At 37.6% G+C, this 20,330-nt stretch overlaps 1 protein-coding gene and 1 non-coding gene across 7 annotated transcripts in view; one reads left to right on the top strand and one right to left on the bottom strand.

The window, feature by feature from the left end:
- CKAP5 (cytoskeleton associated protein 5) overlaps window positions 1-20,330 on the bottom strand; it is a 96,119-nt gene that overhangs the window by 22,120 nt on the left and 53,669 nt on the right. For all 6 annotated transcript variants that reach the window (XM_018059131.1, XM_018059133.1, XM_018059134.1 and 3 more), the window contains exons 14-27: window positions 18,270-18,383; window positions 17,887-17,997; window positions 16,532-16,624; window positions 14,286-14,471; window positions 13,689-13,783; window positions 10,310-10,367; window positions 10,100-10,225; window positions 9,363-9,502; window positions 9,064-9,238; window positions 8,023-8,136; window positions 6,833-6,961; window positions 2,533-2,727; window positions 2,020-2,155; window positions 736-824 (exon numbers count right to left, since the gene is read on the bottom strand). In XM_018059131.1, coding sequence (XP_017914620.1) covers window positions 736-824; window positions 2,020-2,155; window positions 2,533-2,727; window positions 6,833-6,961; window positions 8,023-8,136; window positions 9,064-9,238; window positions 9,363-9,502; window positions 10,100-10,225; window positions 10,310-10,367; window positions 13,689-13,783; window positions 14,286-14,471; window positions 16,532-16,624; window positions 17,887-17,997; window positions 18,270-18,383 — 1,761 coding nt within the window. The remainder of the gene's footprint in view (window positions 1-735; window positions 825-2,019; window positions 2,156-2,532; window positions 2,728-6,832; window positions 6,962-8,022; window positions 8,137-9,063; window positions 9,239-9,362; window positions 9,503-10,099; window positions 10,226-10,309; window positions 10,368-13,688; window positions 13,784-14,285; window positions 14,472-16,531; window positions 16,625-17,886; window positions 17,998-18,269; window positions 18,384-20,330) is intronic.
- Window positions 11,607-11,679, top strand: TRNAE-CUC. The gene has a single exon. It is a non-coding gene; the product is annotated as a tRNA-Glu (tRNA).

Genomic DNA, 20,330 nt, shown 5'->3' with positions numbered 1-20,330 from the left:
TCACTGAATTCAAGGACCCAAGCACAGGGAAGGAAAATGAGTAATTAATAGAAGAACGGCCACAGGATGGCCCTTCTATAATGGGGATATAACAATAAATGTACTGGATAATAAAACATGTCCTCCACTGACACATTTTCATCAGTTACATGTAGTTAATAAAATAGTTTTCTCTAGATTTACTATTGATTGCACAGTTCTGTGATTTCCCTTTTGTAAATATAAAATAGTCAATATTCTGAATACAGTGACAAGCTCTGAATCTTGATACAGAAATTGATGACAATTTGCTGTGATTAAAAAAACTCAATTAAATGAAAAGACACCCGAGGATATTTAAGGCTGAGCATTTGAAAACATTTCTTTAAACTGTTCAGTTCTGCATGCATGCTGAAAGGACTGGTGATCTATCAAATCTCACTGGTGTGGGGACAGAAGGTCCTTTGAGTCTAATCAGAACACTTTGTTGTATGATGACTTAACAGGCAAATGTGAAGGAAGTTGCTTACTACTGAAAATCTCCCCCAAAGACCCGGATGACAGAAACCTGGCAGTAGCTCTTGAGAACAGGATGCCTCTGTTTCATGACATCATTAAAACTGAGCCACAGATAAATGTACAACAAGCACTTCATAGATAATATCCCTTCATATGCAGTGTTTTTCTTAAAAGAATGACTTAGTGTAAAGAAATATTTAAAAGCAACTCTACACTTAAGCTGCAGAGTTAACATACCTTTGTTTTAGAGGAAACTCCTAGAGCCTTGGCCTTTTTCGGATCAGGCTTGGAGTCTACAGTGCCAGAAACAGAATCTTCAGCAGGTGCTTTGAGAAAATAAAAACACATACTGTAAATACAAACTTTTAACTAATATCACTATATTCTGAGCAGGTTCAAAATATAATGATGGCGAGAAAGCCTACAGTTTTAAATGTATCCCTTTCTAAAGTGTTTTTAGATTTTTTTTTCCCCTAATCTTTTTTCTCCACAATTTCCTCTTTAAGGACAACCTCATGAAATTAGTTCAGAAAATCTACATCTGCTTTATCAACACTTAAACTGTAGTTTTCAAACTATTTTCTAAATAGCAATTAAAAATTAGTTAATTTTAAGCAATTAATAGCAATTAAATCCGTCTACCTTTTTGCTAGACGGATACTTCTTTAAAAGAAGGGTCTATCACCTTTGAAACTACAGGAAATTATATATACCAATAGCAAGATTCCAGTAGATGTTATAACTGACTATACACTTTGATACTAGCAATTTTACACATATAAACTTTCTAACTTTTTAGCACCGCAATAAACAGATTACTGCTTTGTTTAAGCACTAAGTCTAGAAGAGCAGTGGGTACAGGTTAGTGTTTTGTTTATATGTTATGGAATTTTAACATTAGGATGAAGAAGTCAAGAATTTTTCCTTGACAAAGTTGAATAAATATTTGAATGCTGCTTTTTTGTTGTTGTTGTGACCAGTGGGGATTGAACCAGTACCCCTTGCTTCAGTGGAAGTATGGAGTCCTAACCACGGGACTGCCAGAGAATTCAATAAATATTAGAATTCATCAGCAAACAGCCAAGTGCAAGGGAAGAATGAAGAAGCAGAGTCCTCTGCTGGTTCAGACACTGACTGGCTGTTTGACCCTGTGCAAGTCACTTAACCTTTGGTATTTCTTGTCTGTTAATAAAGGGGATTCAGCCAGATGGCCCCAATTCCCCTTCTAACTATAATATCCAATAGCAGAAAATAGTTATGGAAACCTTAAAAACTGAGCACTTGCTTTCTGGAGTATTTCACTGTGCTACTCCAAAACTGCTTTTTGGAGTTGGAAATCAAGTTAATTATCTTCAAACCCTCAGCACAGTTACTGGCAGAAAAAAAGGCAACTTGAGGAGTTGGAGGGAAGGCTTGGGATCTAAGCCATGAGAAACCGTGATTTAAAAACGAAGGTTGGATTTCTTTAAGAGTTCCCGCGGCTATTTTAATTCCCCTATAACCCATTCAAAATAAAGTTACCTGAGGCAGGCTGGAATTTGGCTGGAGCTGACCCTCCCACTGGTTTGGATGTTGCTTTAGCAGATGCAGTGGGCTTGGCTGGCATGTTAGCTTTGGCTTTCTCTAACATGGCCAACACCTGATCTTTAGAAGTTGGCTAGGGAGACAATATAAAAGAGGTGAGAGGCCACAGAAATGATATACCCATACTATGCTTACTAACAGATCTGCTGTCAAACGAATCTTTGAGCTCCTGGTTTTGAAATACCAATGAAGGGAGGCAGCACACAGTGCAAGAGAAGTAACACATTATGAAGTCACACTAAGTTAGCTGCCATTCTAGAAGGTCACAATTTTCATCCCTGCAAAGCCAGCAGATTCTTTAGAAGTTCTACACTACTAAATATTTGATCCGTGCTCTCATTGGGATTTCAAGTTGAAACTCATAGGAAGTAATATGATCTTTTGCCTCTATAAATTCATGTTCAATATTTTTCTAATGGCTTTTAACAGCAGCAATAATAAGTGAAGTACTTTTAGTTTCCCAGTAGCTTTGGCCATTTTCTCATATCCTAAGTGCATCATGAAGAACGGCAAGGCGTCCTGGGCCTTCTTTCGCACGTCTCCATTGCGATCCTCTAGGCAGGAATAGAGGTGGGGAACACAAAGGATAAGGTCTGTGGGGGTGGAACGAAGAGTCGGTAGTTTCTCAGCCAGCCAGCCCAGAAGCTGTCAAAAGAAATAAAGACCAGTTACATAATTCGTGTAGAAAACTGTTATTATTTCTGATCTTAAGCTTAATTATTTCATCAGTACCAAACACTGAATTAGTTCTCACACTGCAATTTTCCAATATGAAATCAGTTATTTTCTTGTTCAATGAAATAATAAATTTGCAATGCTGACAATCAGTTAAAGTAAGGACAAAGTTTTTTGGACCATATTTGAACATTAAGCTATAAAGTTTTAATTGTTCTAAATAAAGAGTCGAACACAACTGAGCAACTGAACTGAACTGAATGCATTTTAAAGAAGAAAAACTTACACATTTCTTTTAATTCTAAGAACTATTCAGCTAGAGAAGATCCAAAATATTTATTTGATCAGAAGATGACAAGTTGTACCAGGACTTCTGTTTTCTGCCTCACTTAAGAGAGTGTTTCCCTATACCTCTAAAATAATGCATATTTGTATCTATTTTTAATTGAAATATTTATCCAGATGATTGCAGTTTCACATGCACTTATAAGAAATAATACAGAGAGAGCCCATGCACTCTTTATTCCATTTCCTATACAATCCACTGATTAGATTGTTCCAGTTGGACTTTTTCTCATTTGTGTATGTGTGTATATTTAGTTCTCTACAATTTTATCCTGTGTTAATGTATCCACCACCACTGTCAAAATTTTGAATAGTTCCATCCCAAGAATCCCACATGTTGCCTCTTTTATAACCACACTCATGTCCCTCCTCCTCCTCCTCTCTAATCTCTGGTAACTATTAATCTGTCATCTATTTCTAAATCACGAGATTCCAAAGTTATCTAAATGGAATCATATATAATATGGAACTGTTTGGTACTGGCTTTCTCACTCAGCACAATTCCTTGGAGATTTAACTGACTTGGTGCATGTATCAGTGATTTCTTTCTTTTACTGCTAAACAGTATTACATATATGGATATATAATAGTTCGTTTAAACATTCGCTTGTTGAAAGATATCTGTTTCCAGATTTTGGCTATTTTGAATTAGTTGCTATGAACATTTGTTATAGGCTTCTGCATAAACATAAATTTTCTTTTTTCTGGAATAACTGCTCAAGATTTGTTGGGTCATATATGGAACAACAGACTGGTTCCAAACAGGAAAAGGAGTACGTCAAGGCTGTATATTGTCACCCTGCTTATTGAACTTATATGCATAGTACATCATGAGAAACACTGGGCTGGAAGAAGCACAAGCTGGAATCAAGATTGCTGGGAGAAATATCAATAACCTCAGATATGCAGATGACACCACCCTTAGGGCAGAAAGTGAAGAGGAACTAAGAAGCCTCTTGATGAAAGTGAAAGAGGAGAGTGAAAAAGTTGGCTTGAAGCTCAACATTCAGAAAACTAAGATCATGGCATCTGGTCCCATCACTTCATGGCAAATAGATGGGGAAACAGTGGAAACAGTGGCAGACTTTATTTTTGGGGGGCTCCAAAATCACTGCAGATGGTGACTGCAGCCATGAAATTAAAAGATGCTTACTCCTTGGAAGGAAAGTTATGACCAACCTAGATAGCATATTCAAAAGCAGAGACATTACTTTGCCAACAAAGGTCTGTCTAGTTAAGGCTATGGTTTTTCCAGTGGTCATGTATGGATGTGAGAGTTGGACTGTGAAGAAGGTTGAGCGCCGAAGAATTGATGCTTTTGAACTGTGGTGTTGGAGAAGACTCTTGAGAGTCCCTTTGACTGCAAGATCCAACCAGTCCATTCTAAAGGAGATCAGTCCTGGGTGTTCACTGGAAGGACTGATGCTAAAGCTGAAACTCCAATACTTTGGCCACCTCATGCGAAGAGTTGACTCACTGGAAAAGACTCTGATGCTGGGAGGGATTGGGGGCAGGAGGAGAAGGGGACGACCGAGGATGAGATGGCTGGATGGCATCACCGACTCAATGGACGTGAGTTTGAGTGAACTCTGGGAGTTGGTGATGGACAGGGAGGCCTGGCGTGCTCCGATTCATGGGGTCGCAAAGAGTTGGACATGACTGAGTGACTGGACTGAACTGAACTGAACTGAACTGATAGTTAACTACATGTTTAGTTTTATAAGAAACTGCCAAACTACTTTCTGGAGTGGCTATATCATTCTACATTTCCACCAGGAGAGTGTTCAAGTTTCTCCACATTCTTGTCGTCACAATTTTTAATTTTAGTAATTCTGGTAGTTGTCTATCTCACTGTAGTTTTAATTTGCATTTCCTTGATGACCAGTAACCCTGAACATCTTTCATGGGCTTATTTGCCATCTGTAATCCTCTTCAGGGAAATGTCTGTTTATGTCTTTTACCAAATTTCTAATTAGATTTTTTTAACTGTTGAGTTTTGAGTTTTTTAATATATACATTCTTGATGATAATTCTTTATCAGACCCACAGTGCAAATATTTTCTCCCACTCTAGCCTGTCTTCTCATGTTCTTCACATGGTTTTTTGCAGAGTAAGAGTTCTTAACTTTGATAAATTGTGGTTTTGGTGTCAAGTCTTATGAATATTTTGCATGAAGAACTTCTATATCCTGAAGGTTTACCCCTATGTTATCTTTAAAAGTTCCATAGTTTTATGGCCTATGTTTAAGTCCATAATCCATTTTGAGTTAATTTTGGTGTAAGATGTGAGATTTAGTCCAAAGTTTAATGTTTTTGGTCTCTGGATGTCAACTGCTCTGGCATCATGTGTTGAAAAGGTCACACTTCCTCCACTGCATTACTTTGGTAACTTCAAACTTAGTTGGTCACATTTGTGTGGGTCTGTTTTTGGGTTTCCTCTTCAGTTCCACCTATCTGTGTCTATTCTCCTCCTCCTTACCCCTGCAATCACGGTCTTTTCTCTTTCTGATCACACTGCTTGGCTTGCAGGATCTTAATTAGCAAACCAAGGATTGAATCTGTGCCTGTGGCAGTGAGAGAATGCAGTCCTAACCACTGGACGGCCAGGGAATTCCCCACAGTGTCTTGATTATGTTAGCAATTTAGTAATCTCTAGTACATGGTAAAATGGTTCTTTCCATTTTTTTCCTTTGTCAAGATTGTTTTAGCTAGACTATAAGTTCTCAAATAACCTTGACTTTGTCTATGAAAAAAAAACTTTCTTCAATTTTGATAGGAATTACATTAAATGAACAGAACTGACATTTCTATTATGTTAAATCTTCTAATCCACAAACATCTCTTTGGGTCTTCCTTGAACACTTCATCAGCATTTTGTGATTTTCAGTTTATGTATTTTGTATTCGTTTTAAGGGTTTCGTTTTCTTTGGAGTGACTGTACATTGTAGTGTTTTTAACTTCAGTTTGCATGTGTTCAATGTATTTGACTTTTGTCAAATATGATTATGTTTATTTTGTATCCTGCAATCTTACTGAACTCATTTATTGATTTTGGTTATTGTAGGTATCTTGGGATTTTCTATGTAGACAGTCATGTTATCTGCAATTAGGGATAGTTTTATTTATTCTTTTTCCAGCTATATGCCTTTTACTTCTTTTTCAGGTCTTATTGCAGTGACTAGAACTTCTAGTTCTATGCTGAGTAATAACAGTGAACATGGACATCCTTGCTTTGTTCCTGATCTTAGGGGGAAAGTGTTCCGTCTTCAACCACTAACAATATCATTTACAGATGCTTTTTAATTTAAGTTGTAATTCTCTTGTATTATTACTAACTTACTCAGAGTTTTTATCATGAATAGGTATTGGATTTTCTCAAATCCTTGTTTTGTGTCAATTGATAGGACTATATGACTTTTTTTTAGTCTGCTGGTATGATGGATTACATTGATAGATTTTTGAATGTTGAACTGCATTTTTATGTCATGATTAAAACTTCTTATTTTACCATTTAAGAGTTGAAGAAAAGAGAAAATTTAACAAATTTTAGAAAATTATTGCTAAAAAGGCACATGGAAAGGAAAAAAGAAAGCATATGAATAAAAAAGCTCCAGGAATTTGGTTTCATTTTATCAGCTATTTTATAATGAAACTCATTCTATCCATAACATATATATTTATTAGGTAGGCTCAGCAGCAGCAGCAAAGCACACCATATTTGGAGTACTAACCTCTTGCCTCAAGAAAGGATTTTCTTTTTTGAGCTCTTCAGAAAGATCCTCCCCTTCCAACCATTCCTTCATGCCAGTCTGTTCTGCCCAAGCATTCACAGTTGCTAGGGCAGCGGATCGAACATTGTTCTGAATGGAGGAGAAAATCAGTAAACTATCACTATGGTTTGGAGATAAGGAGTGAAAAGTGTATTACTTTGTAAACATGAACAACAGAGGTTTCTCTACAGATCTATAATAAACATACTTGGAACATTCTTCATCTTCTCTGAAACAACTAGATCTATGGGTATACTCCAAAGTAAAGTAGAAACTAAAACTCTAAATTGTAATGATCCTGTACTTAGTTAATTAGGCAAAACATTGAACTGGGCATAAAATATCATGTTGGGGGAATAAACCCCTAGGTTTTGTTTCCTGAACCTCTGGGGACTCTCATGTCCCTGGTTATCTGCTAAAGGATGCAATTCTATGGGTTAGAGAACTCATAATGATTAGCTTGAAATTATTAACAATTTAAATATTTTGTTTTAATATTAACTTGTACTCACAGAATAAGAAGGATTTAATGACACGAAAAATATTAAAATAGTCCAATTCCTCAAATTAAGTGAATTACACATAAGTAGACATATTCAAATATTCAATCTATGGATACATATAAGAGCTTATAATTTTCAATGAGATAAATTCTAGGACTGTGCAACTGCAAATATCTTACTGAAGTACTAGAAGACTGTATTCTAGTAGTTCAGGGGAAAAGGTAGAAAATTAAATACATTATCTAAAAAATTTTGTTTATTCACTCTTTATACCAATACTTTAAACAATGATATCATAATCATAATAGCAACAATTTTTCAGTATGTACTATATGAGGCAGATACAGGTGCTTTATGTACAGACTCTTATTTAATCCTGAAAGAATTAAATTCCACAGATAAAGCACTGAACCGCAAAGAAGATAAGTAACTTATCTAAGAGTCACAAAGCTAGTAAGTGAGGTATGTGGTCACCTTAATACTGCCTGGGAGGTAAAAATGTTTTATTATTTTCCTTCCAATAGTCTCTTCTCTACAAAAAGTTTAAGACTGTTTACGTGCACTCTTACACGTAAGAAAAGGATTATTCTTAGTCTAAGTAGTGGCTGGCTGTTCCAGAATGGAGCTGTGGTGGAGAATCAGGGATACCTTGCTGTCTCCAAGCACTGTGATGACAGGGATGCCTAAGTTCTTCACGTGCTGCTTGATGTTTGGGCCCATGGCTACTGCCAGCTGTTGGAGAATAGTCAACGTCTGCTGCACCTGAGTGGGAAGAGCCGACACCTTATGTTCAAATCACAGCATGGTGTGTTCAGAGTTTCAAAAGCTTGCTGCTATATGGTCAATGCAGTAAGAAGTTTCTGGCCTACTTAAAACAAACAGCTGGTTATGATACTAATCAGCTCTGAATAATTTTCAGGTGATGGCCTCTCCATTAATCATCATAAAAATGGAGTATTATAATTTTAGATTAGATTACAATGCTTTGTAATTTTAAAGTAAGGTAAAGCTTAGTTGAAGAAAAATGTGACATAAAAATCCAAATCTAAAAATTAAAAATTTAGCTTGTTTGTATTTCAAGCAGTTCTATGTACAAATAATAATATCAGAGGTCTTGTAAACAGCAAGTCAGGTTCATGAAAATTTGATTAATAAACTTGCCATCTTCCAACAAGTCTTGAGGCACACTCAGAATGAAAGGAAGCTATTTCTAGTTCAAAGAAATAGAGTGATCATTATCCTTTTTCTTTTTCTTACTGGTTGAGGTTATTGGAAAGGAGCCCCGTATCACAGAGGGGGAGAGGGGAGAGGAAAAGAACAGGCTATGGTCTTTTTAAACTGGAGTACAGCTGCTTTGTAATGTTGTGTGAGTTCTGCTGCACAGCAAAGTGAGCCAGCTGCATGTTTACATGTATCATCTCTTTTTTGGATTTCCTTCCCATTTAGGTCACCACAGAGCAGTGAGTAGAGTTCCCTGTACCACGCAGGAGGTTCTGTTTTAATAAATTGGTTCTATTTATTAAAATAGATAAATAGTTATATATTTCACACATACATACATACATAATACACGTCTATATATCAATCTCAATCTCCCAATTCATCCCACCCCTTCCTTCCTCTTTGCTGTCCATATGTTTGCTCTCTACATTTGGGTCTCTAATTCGAGGACAGGCATGCTCTACGTACCAAGATTTTATTTGAATCATTGAGTCGACCCTTCAAGGCTGTTGGAAGTTCCCCTATGTTTGGCTGGATGAATTTTGCTTCATTGATAATGGCTGCTACTTCATCAAGGCCTTCTTTCCTGATCTTCCAATTCTTGTCACCAATCTTAGACACCAATTCTGAAGTGATTTTATCACTAAAAAAACACAGAAGACAGAATCCTTAATTCCTGATGCCTAAAAGGATGTCACAGGAGTCCCCTTGACTGAGAAGTGGAAGGCACCATTAAGACATCATCAAAGAAGTCATTAGCAGTAAACCTGATTTCTGTCCTTGGCAAAAGATCCACAGCATCACTGCCCCCGTCATCTGGTTCCTCTCCATCTTCCCCTTCGTCTGTCCCACCAGTGCTGTGTTTAGAAATCCCTCTGGTTGGAGCCGGTGGGTTCTGTCCCTGCATCTACACACAGACAAGTCAGTGAGGCTAATGAACTCAGCGAAGAACGTGATAGCAAACTGGTGAGAGAATGGTGCTTGTGTCAAACTTTCATATTCCCTCATAACACAATATTCACAATATTTTAATTAGACTCAAACTTCAATTTCGAGACTATGTGACAAAAGGTATTTTAATACACATCTATCAGAATCTGACTTCTCAATCATAAAGCTGTGTTTTGACTTGTATGTCCAACACAATACAGAGCAGTCAAAATTTAGCAATTTCAACTAGAAAGTTTATTCAAGGAAGGACAAGTTTATTTTTTTTTAATTGTTACATTTAGTGTGCTTTTTGAATATGTAATTTTTTTCAAAATGTTTAATATGTCAAAGCTACAAAGGATTCCAAGGGGAAAATGTCCCACCCTGTAACTACAGCTATCTTGCTCTCTTCCTCACAAGGTCATCCGTTTCTTATGAACTCTTCCCAGTGATACTTTATATATATAAATGCAAATACATACATATTCTTCATTCCAAACGTTTAAAAGTTTAAAATTAACCATATCAGCATTCTCAAGTCAACTATGGATTGAATCATCTGTGAAACCTTTACCTTCTCAAATTCTGCATCTATCTGGGATAGGAGGGCAGGCTTCTCATCCTCAAAGAACATTCGCAAAGAAGGACCAACGTACAGATACATCACACCGAGCAGAGTGATGGCAGACGTCCTCACAGCCTGGCAGAACAAAGAGAACCGCTCAGGTCAAGACAGAGCCGCGAAGCGGGCCGTCCCGTCCAACACACGCTGCTGTGTACTCACTGGGTTTGTGGCGGCCAGAGCTGTCTTCACATTGCTAATGAAAGCTTTCACATTCAGTCTAGAAGAAATAATACGTAAAATTAAAAACAAACAAACAAAACCCTCAAAACACTCACTGGGGTTTTATAAAGCTAGACTCCAGAACCAGCTTCCTTTACATAAACGTCATGAGTTTGACTTATTCTCTTTCTACACTCATCTAACGTAAGCTTTAAATACTATCGATACATTAATTTATGCCTAAATCCACAGAATCATACATCCAACTGCCTTTGTGACATTTCCATTTTTATGTCTAGCAGATGTCCTACATCTGTCAATACCAAGCTCCTGACTGTCCATGGCCCAACCCCCAAACCCGTTCTTCTCCTCATCTTCCCATCTCAGTAAACAGTTACTTCATCCTTGCAGTTGCTCCCAGCCTTCTTTGAAAATTCCTCAGTCATCCTTGACTCCTCTCTCTCTCAAGCCCAGTATCCTGTTTAGTTTTATTTTCAAAATATATTCTAAGTCATAACACTTCCAAGGCTGTATAATTCCTTGTCAGAATTATTTCAACAGTCTTCTAATTAGTCTCCTTGCTTCTGTCCTTGATCCTATCTATTCTGACTGTAGTCTAAATAACCCTGCTAATCTCCTGCTCAAAACCCTCTAATAGTTCCCAATTTATTCAAAACTTTGAGGCTCTACAGGACCCGCCCCCTGTTCTTTGAGCTTTCGCTCCTACCACTGCCCTCTCCCTCACTCACTCCGCCCCAGCTGCATTCAGAAGAACTACCAGACTCTTACCGTCAGCCCCTCATGTCCTCAAGGTCTATGTCTCACAGGCATTATTTCAGAAAGGATTTCTGTCTTACAGAAACTAACACTACACTAAACCCTCCAAGGTGTTACCACTAACCCCCATCTGGCTTTATTTTTATTCCATTGTTCTTATACTTCCTGATCTATTTTTTATTGTTTACTGTCATCTCCCCTTACTCAAATAAGCTCCATGAAAACAGGAATTTAATCTTGACCATACTGTATTCCTGAGGGTCTGGAACAAATGACTAGAATATCACAGGTACTCAACACATAGTTGTTGAATAAATGACAGATCACAGATGAATTAAAAAGAGGAAAATATTCACACGGCTTTTATGTCATTCATGCCAAAAGGTAGTTTTTACATTAATGACTCTGCAGTTATGAAGGGATTTTAACAATATCCTCAACTATAGGAGGACACCACAGATACTGACATAACAAACAATTCTTTGCCTGAATAACACTTAAATGATACGTTCTAGGGAATTCCCTGGTGGTCCAGTGGTTAGAACTTGGTACTCTCAGTACCAAGGGCTTGGGTTCAATCCCCAATCAGGGAACTAAGATCTTACAAGTCACGTGGCATGGCCAAAAAAACATAATTTCTAGAGTATTGTGTCTTCGTTTGGTGGAACTGAGAACACTGCAAGCAGCCTACTGAGAACATGTGAAAAGCACCAGGGGACAGAGAAAGGCAACACAGAACAACAGTTAGAGTCTTCCCTCTCAGAGCCAGAATGCCTGGGTTCAAATTTTGGCCTTTGCCACTTTCTAGCTGTGACTTGGGCAGATCACTTTCTGTGCCCTAGTTTCTTCATCTATAAAAGGAAGAGAACATACCTCACATGGTTTTTATGATGATTAAATCAAATGAGTTATTATTTGAAAGTGCCTGGCATAAAATAAGCTGCATAAAAACTGTAGTCCCTCCTTATCTGGGACAGATACATTCCAAGACCCCTCAGTGGATATCTGAAGGTATGGATAGTACTATATAGACTATTTTCCCCCATACATATGTACCTATGATAAAGTTTAATTTATAAATCAGTCGCAGTAAGAGATAAATAATAATTATAGAATGATTATAATAATATACTGTAATACAAGTTATGGCAATGCGGTCTTTCTCCTTAATCAATTTTTTCAACTCTACCAGAAATGCGGCAGCAGCTGCTTCACTGGTAAATGCAGCTACTCCAGTAATTATTATATTTTTCAGTCCACACCTGTTTCTGAGTCCGTGAGGCCATTCTCACTTGCACTAAATGGCTTGGTGTCACTTGTTCATGGCATTCCTTACTGAAGTCCTCATACAGACTCCACGCTTTTGGGTGGAACACATTCCCATCAATGACATTTGCTGCTCATGCCTTCCATCCACAAATCTGATGCCTTTTCTATCTTAACTAAGCAGCTACAATACTTGCAGTTTGAGGTGTGAAATTTCCTTTCCCTTTACAATTTACTGATAGAAGATTTGCTCTTACTGTAGATCTTAGCAACCTCAGCACACTATTTTCCTCTTTCCTTACTGAGTTCAAAACTTTGTCATGTAAACGAAGCACTCTGCACCTTCTCTTTAGCATTTCCAAATTGCCAGCATCTCTATTCTTGCCCTTTGGGACCATTACTAAGTAAAATAAGGGTTACCTGGACAGAAGCACTGCAACACCACAGAGGTGATCTGATAACTGAGAGAGCGCCTCTGACTAATGGGGGGAACCCACTGGACAAAGGCATGAATCACATCCTGAGCAGGATAGAGTGAGATTTCACCATGCGACTCAGAATGGCCCACAATTTAAAACTTATGAATTGTTTATTTCTGAAACTTTCCATTTAGTATTTTTTGACTATTGTTGACTGCAGGTAACAAACTGTGGAAGGAGAAACCACAGACAAGGAGACTACTGTAAACCGATGTGTTCCACAAGCAAATAACTTTGGGAAAGAGAGGGTTAAACAAGCGTCTGTGTGACTTCCCTTGGGGTTCAGAGGTTGAAATCCACAGTGCAATGTGGAGGAGAGGGATTCAATCCCTGGGTGGAGACCTGGGATCCCAAGTGCTGTGGAGCAATTAGGCCTGCACACTGAAGCTGTTGAGCCTGTGGGCTCTGGAGTCCATGTGCTGCAACGAAAGATCCTGTGTGCTGCCACTAAGGCCCGACGCAGCCAAATAAATTAATAAAAGTAAAGAAACAAGCACCTTTATTGCAGGACTTCTAAGAGCGTTTAATTTTCCAAAGTGCACTATAGATTTCTAAACTAATGTGATTTTATATAGTAATTTTCAAACGTATTTAACTACAAATCCTTGGAACTGGCTTTTCTGTGGCTCAATCATGAATACTGAAGAAAAATAACTTAGAGAACCCTCATGTTAGTGGATATCAAAATGCAGGAGGACAAGCCAACACAGGCTTTTTAGGAACAAAGGTAGTTTCGTTTTATGTAAATTAGACAATCGAGCTCTGGCTTCTCAGAAATAAGCAGCTGACAGCTACAACAAATATAATCACCAGTTAAGAGAGTGGCAAAACAAGTACTTGCTTTCTTTCTGACTTACCCAGAAAAACCAAATTCTTTTATTGCATTTGATAGCCAGTTCAGAGTTTCTGATTGATTCTTGGGATTCTTCTGTGAGAACGCCATTGACATAACCTAGAGCAGAAAAACAAACATACAAAAAACCAAACAGATCTGAGTTTTCTCTCATATTTCTTATAGAAATATAGCTTGACATTAAGGTAGAAGTGGACTGAGCATGCCCTTTCTGATGCTAAAGCAATGGCAAGAATGCCTCAGAAATGTTTAACTTGAGAAAATAAGGTAAGTGGCAATAGTATTAAAAGCATTCTCACAGTATTGTAAATCAACTCTACTTCAATAAAAAATTTAAAAAGAATTCTGGACAGTTTACAACTTTTCATTGGTGGTCTCTTGTAATGTCATAAGAGAAAGCTACTCTCATCCTTAATAGAATATTCTTGACTGAGACAATTTTGATTATCATGCAATAGTTATTACTAAAAGTAAAAATTAAAAATGCAGTATCAGAGTGGTTTTACTTGAGAAGAAAAGAACTGAAGTTTAACTAATAACCTTAAATTAAAACTGGGGGAAAAACTGGGGAATCCTGAAGAAAGAGCACTCTGCCACTGACCTGTTCAGCTGTCCACGGCAACACACACGCTTCAGCTATTGCTGTCATAGCTTCTTTTGCATTGTTCCCACATTTCACATCGCCAATCTTGTCTACAAGTCCATCCAAGACGATCTGTGCTGAAGTTTTGGAAAAATTTCCCTTCTGGGCAATCAAAGCAACTATGTGAAGCTTCATTTGCATCACCTGAACAAGGGTAAGTATCAGAAAATTGTAAGTAAGCCAAAGACATCTTTCTTCTGCAGGCTATGCCGTGTGGCTTGCAGGATCTTAGTTCCCTGATCAGGGATTGAACCCAGATCCTTGGCAGTGAGAACACAAGGTCCTAACCACTGATCAGGGAATTCCCGCTAAATATTTATCTATTTACTTATTTTTATAGTAGCCTGAAGATGTAACAGTTAGGGACAGCTGAGAACATGACCAAACTAAAATCAAATTTTAGACCAAGAAACAAAATTATTTTTATTCTTTAATTATTATCAATTAAAGTAGCTGACTTTAATAATCAATAAAATTGATTATTATCAATTTTAAAGTAGCTAAGAGAAAAAAACCAAACCATTCAATGTTTTAAAATACTAACAAGCAATGTTATTGTGTGAAGTTTATGAATTGAAAAACATACAGTAATTTCTATATTCTCCTCCTCTGATGGTTATTTGCATACAGTACTGAGTGCACACCCTGAAGTCCATAATAAATGACCATACTAACTCAGAGTCCTAATAAGAGTTGCCCACAAAAAAATTACAACCCTCATGTATACACAAACACACACACACCCCAGAAATTGAGAGGTTTAAATGACTTGTAGATTTTTAAGAGGAGGAATGGAAGCAACTGTGAAAAACAATTTAAAGATGTTAAAGTGACAATGGCAGATGTTTGGGATTTCAGACCCTTTTGACCATAAACGTTTTCCTTTGTCCTGTTTGAATATTCAAATAACAGGTATTGGCAAGAAAGCAGAGGAACAGGAGCTCAGCTCTCTTGCACTGCTAGTGTGAGTAAGGTTTGGCAGTTCCTCAAGAAGTTAAACACAGAGTTATCATAAGCCTTAGCAATTCTACTTCTAGGTAGGTACATGTGTTCACGTGAAAACCTGTACATGAATATTCACAGCAGCATTACTTGCAACAGCTCCAAAGCAGAAGCAATATAAATGCCCATCAACTTATGAATGGGTAAATAAAATGTCCTATTTCCACACAAAGAATACTGTTTAGCAATAAGAGTTGATACATGCTGCAATATGGATGAACCTTGAAAACATTATGCTAAGTAACAGTCAGACACAAAAAGTCACATCATCCCATTGATGAAATGTCCTGGAGAAGTGATACACAGAAAAAGTAGAGTAATAGTTGCCAGGGACTGGGGGTGGAGACTTGGGGAGGAATAGTGAGTGGCTGCTGATAGGTATGGGGCTTTTTTGGGGGGGGAGGGGACAATGAAAATATTCTAAAATTATATAGTGGTAGGAGTTGCAGAGCTATGTGAATAGACTAAAAACAGCTCCACTGTACCCTCTAAAAGAGCTCTATATGCTCGGGAAGTTATTACAAAGAAAAATATATAATAATGCAGTGCTAAGAACAGTGTGCTAGGGAACTAAGGATCCTGAATGGAGAACAAGAGGTGGCAGAACAGAAGTACAGAGGAGACTAGCATGAACCCCAAAATAAACCTGATACACTTCACACTTTCATTTACCATCTAGAGGAGAAGAAAACTCTTCTCATTCTCCTTCACGTATCACTTTCCTGTGTCCCCCTTTACACCTACTTCTTAAGACTAGAGAACGGCACTGCTCAACTTCATCTCTAGCATCAGTTAATGAGTTAAACGGCCTATGAGGTCATTTTTTATTAGCAATTTAAAGACTACATTTACTTTTTATCCAAAGAAATAAGAAAGCTATCTCATTGTTTTTCCTCTCTAGATGACAGTAAAAGGCTTCTAGGCCTAAATAATGAGAAAAATGCATATATATGAATTAGCAAACAATAAGTACACAAATACTTAATTTATATATATACACACACACACACACACTCCTAAATTTACAAAATTAGAGTTAGTGTTTAATCAAAATGCATACATTCTATCATTCATTGAAAATTAGATGACATGGTGTCTGAATGACTTAAATCATTACCAAACTATACCTCTCTAATACTCCATAGGATGATGTAATGAAAATTACTTCAATAAAAGATATTAAATCTCGAATTAAAAAATACCTGAAAATTAGTTTCTTTCCATCCAGGTTTCTTGGCCAGCATCCTCACTAATGCCTGACAAGGCATTTCAGTTCGGTCCATTAATTCAACAGCCTTGAAGTAACACAAGATAGTAAGGGATTAATAATGAGTTCCAAGGGAAGAGCATATCCAAAATCAAGGAAGTGTTTCCTCTAAAGGAAGGAGGGGAATGGAAATGAGGTGGGTCACAGAGAGAGCTTATTTACTTTTTTCTGTTATAATGCTTTGTTTCTTGAGGTGGATGTCTGGCATATGGTTGTTAACAGTGATGCCACTGAAACTCTTTTTTTCTTCCACATTTCAGGAATTCACAAATAGTTTACCCCATGGAAAGTAACATTAACAGTTTCAATTTGCGTAGTGTATGGCAGAAACTGTTTATATATATTTTGACTTATTTGATTTTCCTAAAAACATAGCAGAGTAGGTTGCTGCTGCTGCTGCTAAGTCACTTCAGTCGTGTCTGACTCTGTGCGACCCCATAGACGGCAACCCACCAGGCTCCCCCGTCCCGGGGATTCTCTAGTCAAGAATACTGGAGTGGGTTGCCATCTCCTTCTCCAATGCATGAAAGTGAAAGTGAAGTCGCTCAGTCGTGTTTGACTCTTCGAGACTCCATGGACTGTAGCCTACCAGGCTCCTCCATCCATGGGATTTTCCAGGCAAGAGTACTGAGTGGGTTGCCATTTCCTTCTCCGAATAGAGTAGGTTAGACGTATATAAATACAGGTTACAAAGAAGCACAAATTCAGGTCTAAATCCAAGTGGTGGATGCAGGACTGGAAGCCAGGTCTCCTGGCTCAAGTCTCAGGATTTTTTCAGTTTCTCCACACTCTTCCTCATCAGAACCAAAGAGTGTGTGCCAAAATGAACCACTGTGCTCCTGTCCAACACAGATTTTTTTCTTTTTAAAGAAGCCTCTCATACCAAGTAATAATGTCTAGTCTTCTAAGAATCATGACAATTAAAAGAGAAACACAGAAAATCGATGAGGGGTGGTTTAAGTGAAGAGACCTGTTTGACAAGTAGGTTTAATACCATATAATATTAAAATTCATATAAGTCTTATAATTCAGAACAAACCTAATTTTCTTGAGTAAGCACTAAGTTATGAACTAACAGAAAGTTATGAAGCCACAGAAAGCAGATGTTGAAAGATAAACCCAACACAGCTAAAAAGCAAACAAAAACCCTGCCTCATCTTTAGTTAACATCCATCAAACATGCTCACTGGTTATAAAACACAGCAATTAGGACTAGTTCTTCACCGGCCAACTCATCACTTCTCTATAATGTAATTTTCTTTCACATTCAACTCATCCTCATGCGCCCACCTTCTGGAACTCTTCCATACAGGCCAGCCTTTCCTTCCAGTTACTGCTGTCGAGAAGCTGTATACAGGTAGCAGGAAGGACAGCTGAAGCTTTTTCTTCACATACTTCGATCTGTAAGATACAAAACATTAACATTAATAACTGCTTAAGGAAACAAGAAAAAAATGTAGGAATACTCCAACTAAGACCACAAGGACACTCCCAAAGGTGTGCTTTACTATCTGAGGACTCTATTACACCACTATAAAGGGGAAGTTTGTCCAAGGCATAGTTTCAGTAACAATTAACCATGTTAGAGAGCTCAGCAAAGAAAGAACTCGAATCTCCTCAAAGGCATTGACTTTGTGCTGTCCCGAGTGTGAGGCATGCTGGGTAAGACTGACCGAGAGCTCAGGCTCCACTATTTCTTTAGTTTCTACTGCTTTCTTGCTCTTGGTTCCGGTGCCTCCTGTGCCTCCTTGAGCAGCTGGCTTCCCCTTCTTTGGTGGCCCGCCAGGCTAAAAGCAAACAGAAAAACGTTAAACCAGGTAAGGATTCAGAATAGTGATTCTTAGACATTCTTAGACAGATCTGATTAAAATGAGGGATCACTCAACCAACAACAAAAAAAACCCATCTTTTTTTTTGCCCACAGAATTTAGCAATTTCAAGGGTAGACTGACCTCGTGAAGATCATTCATGGGGAAATCTACAGAAGCTGTATTAAGAACCTCGAATTCTAAATGAGCTAATTGAGACTAATGAAATACAAATGATGAACTGGTTTTATACTACATGTACTTACAGATGAATTTGAGAATTAATGTTTGGTGCCTAAAATGCCTCTATATCTTTCTTACATTAGTAAAGGACAGTTCCTCAGTTATAATATTTACTCACTATTTGACCAGAGGTACTCCACTAACATGAGATTATATTATTAGTCACTGTAGAACTATCTACTCTGTGAAGGAAAAGGGGTGCTATACCAATTTCAGTGAGTGTTCTAGTTATGTTGAAGATGGCCATCTCACTGAATTTTTTTTATTGTTTTATAAAAGTTTTCCAGATGACTTGCTTGGGTTTTCCAATAATATACTCATATAATCTATGAAAATGATATATTTAATCATGTCAAAGTTCCATCCATTTCTATATGGTTAAGAGCTTTTATCAAGAAGACATGCCGAAGTTTATTTTGTTCCTTTTCAATGTCTGAAATTAGATTTCTTTTAATCTATAAATTCAGCGATTTTTCTAATATTAATATCAAACTATCCTTGCAATCCTGGAATAAACTTCAGTTGGCCATACTTTTTATTGTACCCACTGGATTCTATCCACTAATATTCTATTTAAATATCTTCATTTAAGTTTATTTCACCCCAGTTTTGAACGATCACAAGAAAATAGCAGTTTATCATAAGGTACACAGTCAAGGGCAGTTAACGTGAATATGCCAACACACATCACTCCTTCTACCTATTTTGGGTATCCGTTAAGCAATGCCTAAATGTTAAGAAATGCCTAAACCTAAAAAGAAAAAGATGAAATGACAAAGGACCAAACTAGTCTTGAACATGCAGACCTGTTCTGAAACCACTGTTATCTTGAACATACTCTGAGATTTTAAGTGGGGTAATGAGCAAAACTAAGATGCTGGGTTTTAATCAAAGAAAACTTCTAACACTTGCCAGATCACATTAGCACTAACTGTGCTGATTCAGAGTAACTACCCCATAAAGAGAAATTTATTTGTTTTCTAACTGTAAAAATAGAAAATTTTACACTCTGATTTATTAAAACACCTCTTCTGGATCCTTTCCCGTAATAGTACTCTGTTTAGAGAGGTAACTCAGTTAACAAATCTTCTACTTTCTTTTTTTAAAACACATATACGTTTATTGGCTTAACAGATTTATTGGCTGATATTGTCCTACTTGTTTTTTCAAAAGAACAAAAGCAGGTCCTCCCTACCCCATCCACAGCTTATTTTAGGGGAAAGGAAAAGAATCCCTTATAAGAGAAAGCCAGCTAACATGGTAATGTTCAGCAAGATGAGAAAAGGTCTTAAAGTGCGGTGTCCAGGTCACTGTCCAGAGAGGCAGGAGCTGGTGAGAAAGGAGAAGACAGCTGCCAACTCCCCGTACTAGAGCACTGAAGAGACAGCATAACATGAAAGAGAGCACACAGGCTCTGTAGCTAGAGATACCTGGGTTCAAATCCCAGTTCTGCAACTCTGGACATTCAACAAAGATATGCAGAATTCCTGTTGTACGCCAGAGCCTCTTCTGTGCACAAGGGGTTGACCTATGACAAGCTCTCTCTCCTTGAAGGCTTGTAATAATACAGTGTGGAGAGATCGCGTAAACAAACAAGTGAGCTGTAAGAGCACGTGCAAGACACTTAGCCTTGCTGAGCCCTGGTCTGCTTTTCTGGAAAAACAGGGATCACAAAACACTTAT

The sequence above is a fragment of the Capra hircus genome, chromosome 15, assembly GCF_001704415.2.
Source record: "Capra hircus breed San Clemente chromosome 15, ASM170441v1, whole genome shotgun sequence".
Classification (NCBI taxonomy): domain Eukaryota; kingdom Metazoa; phylum Chordata; class Mammalia; order Artiodactyla; family Bovidae; genus Capra; species Capra hircus.
This window is presented reverse-complemented; position numbering and strand designations above follow the sequence as displayed.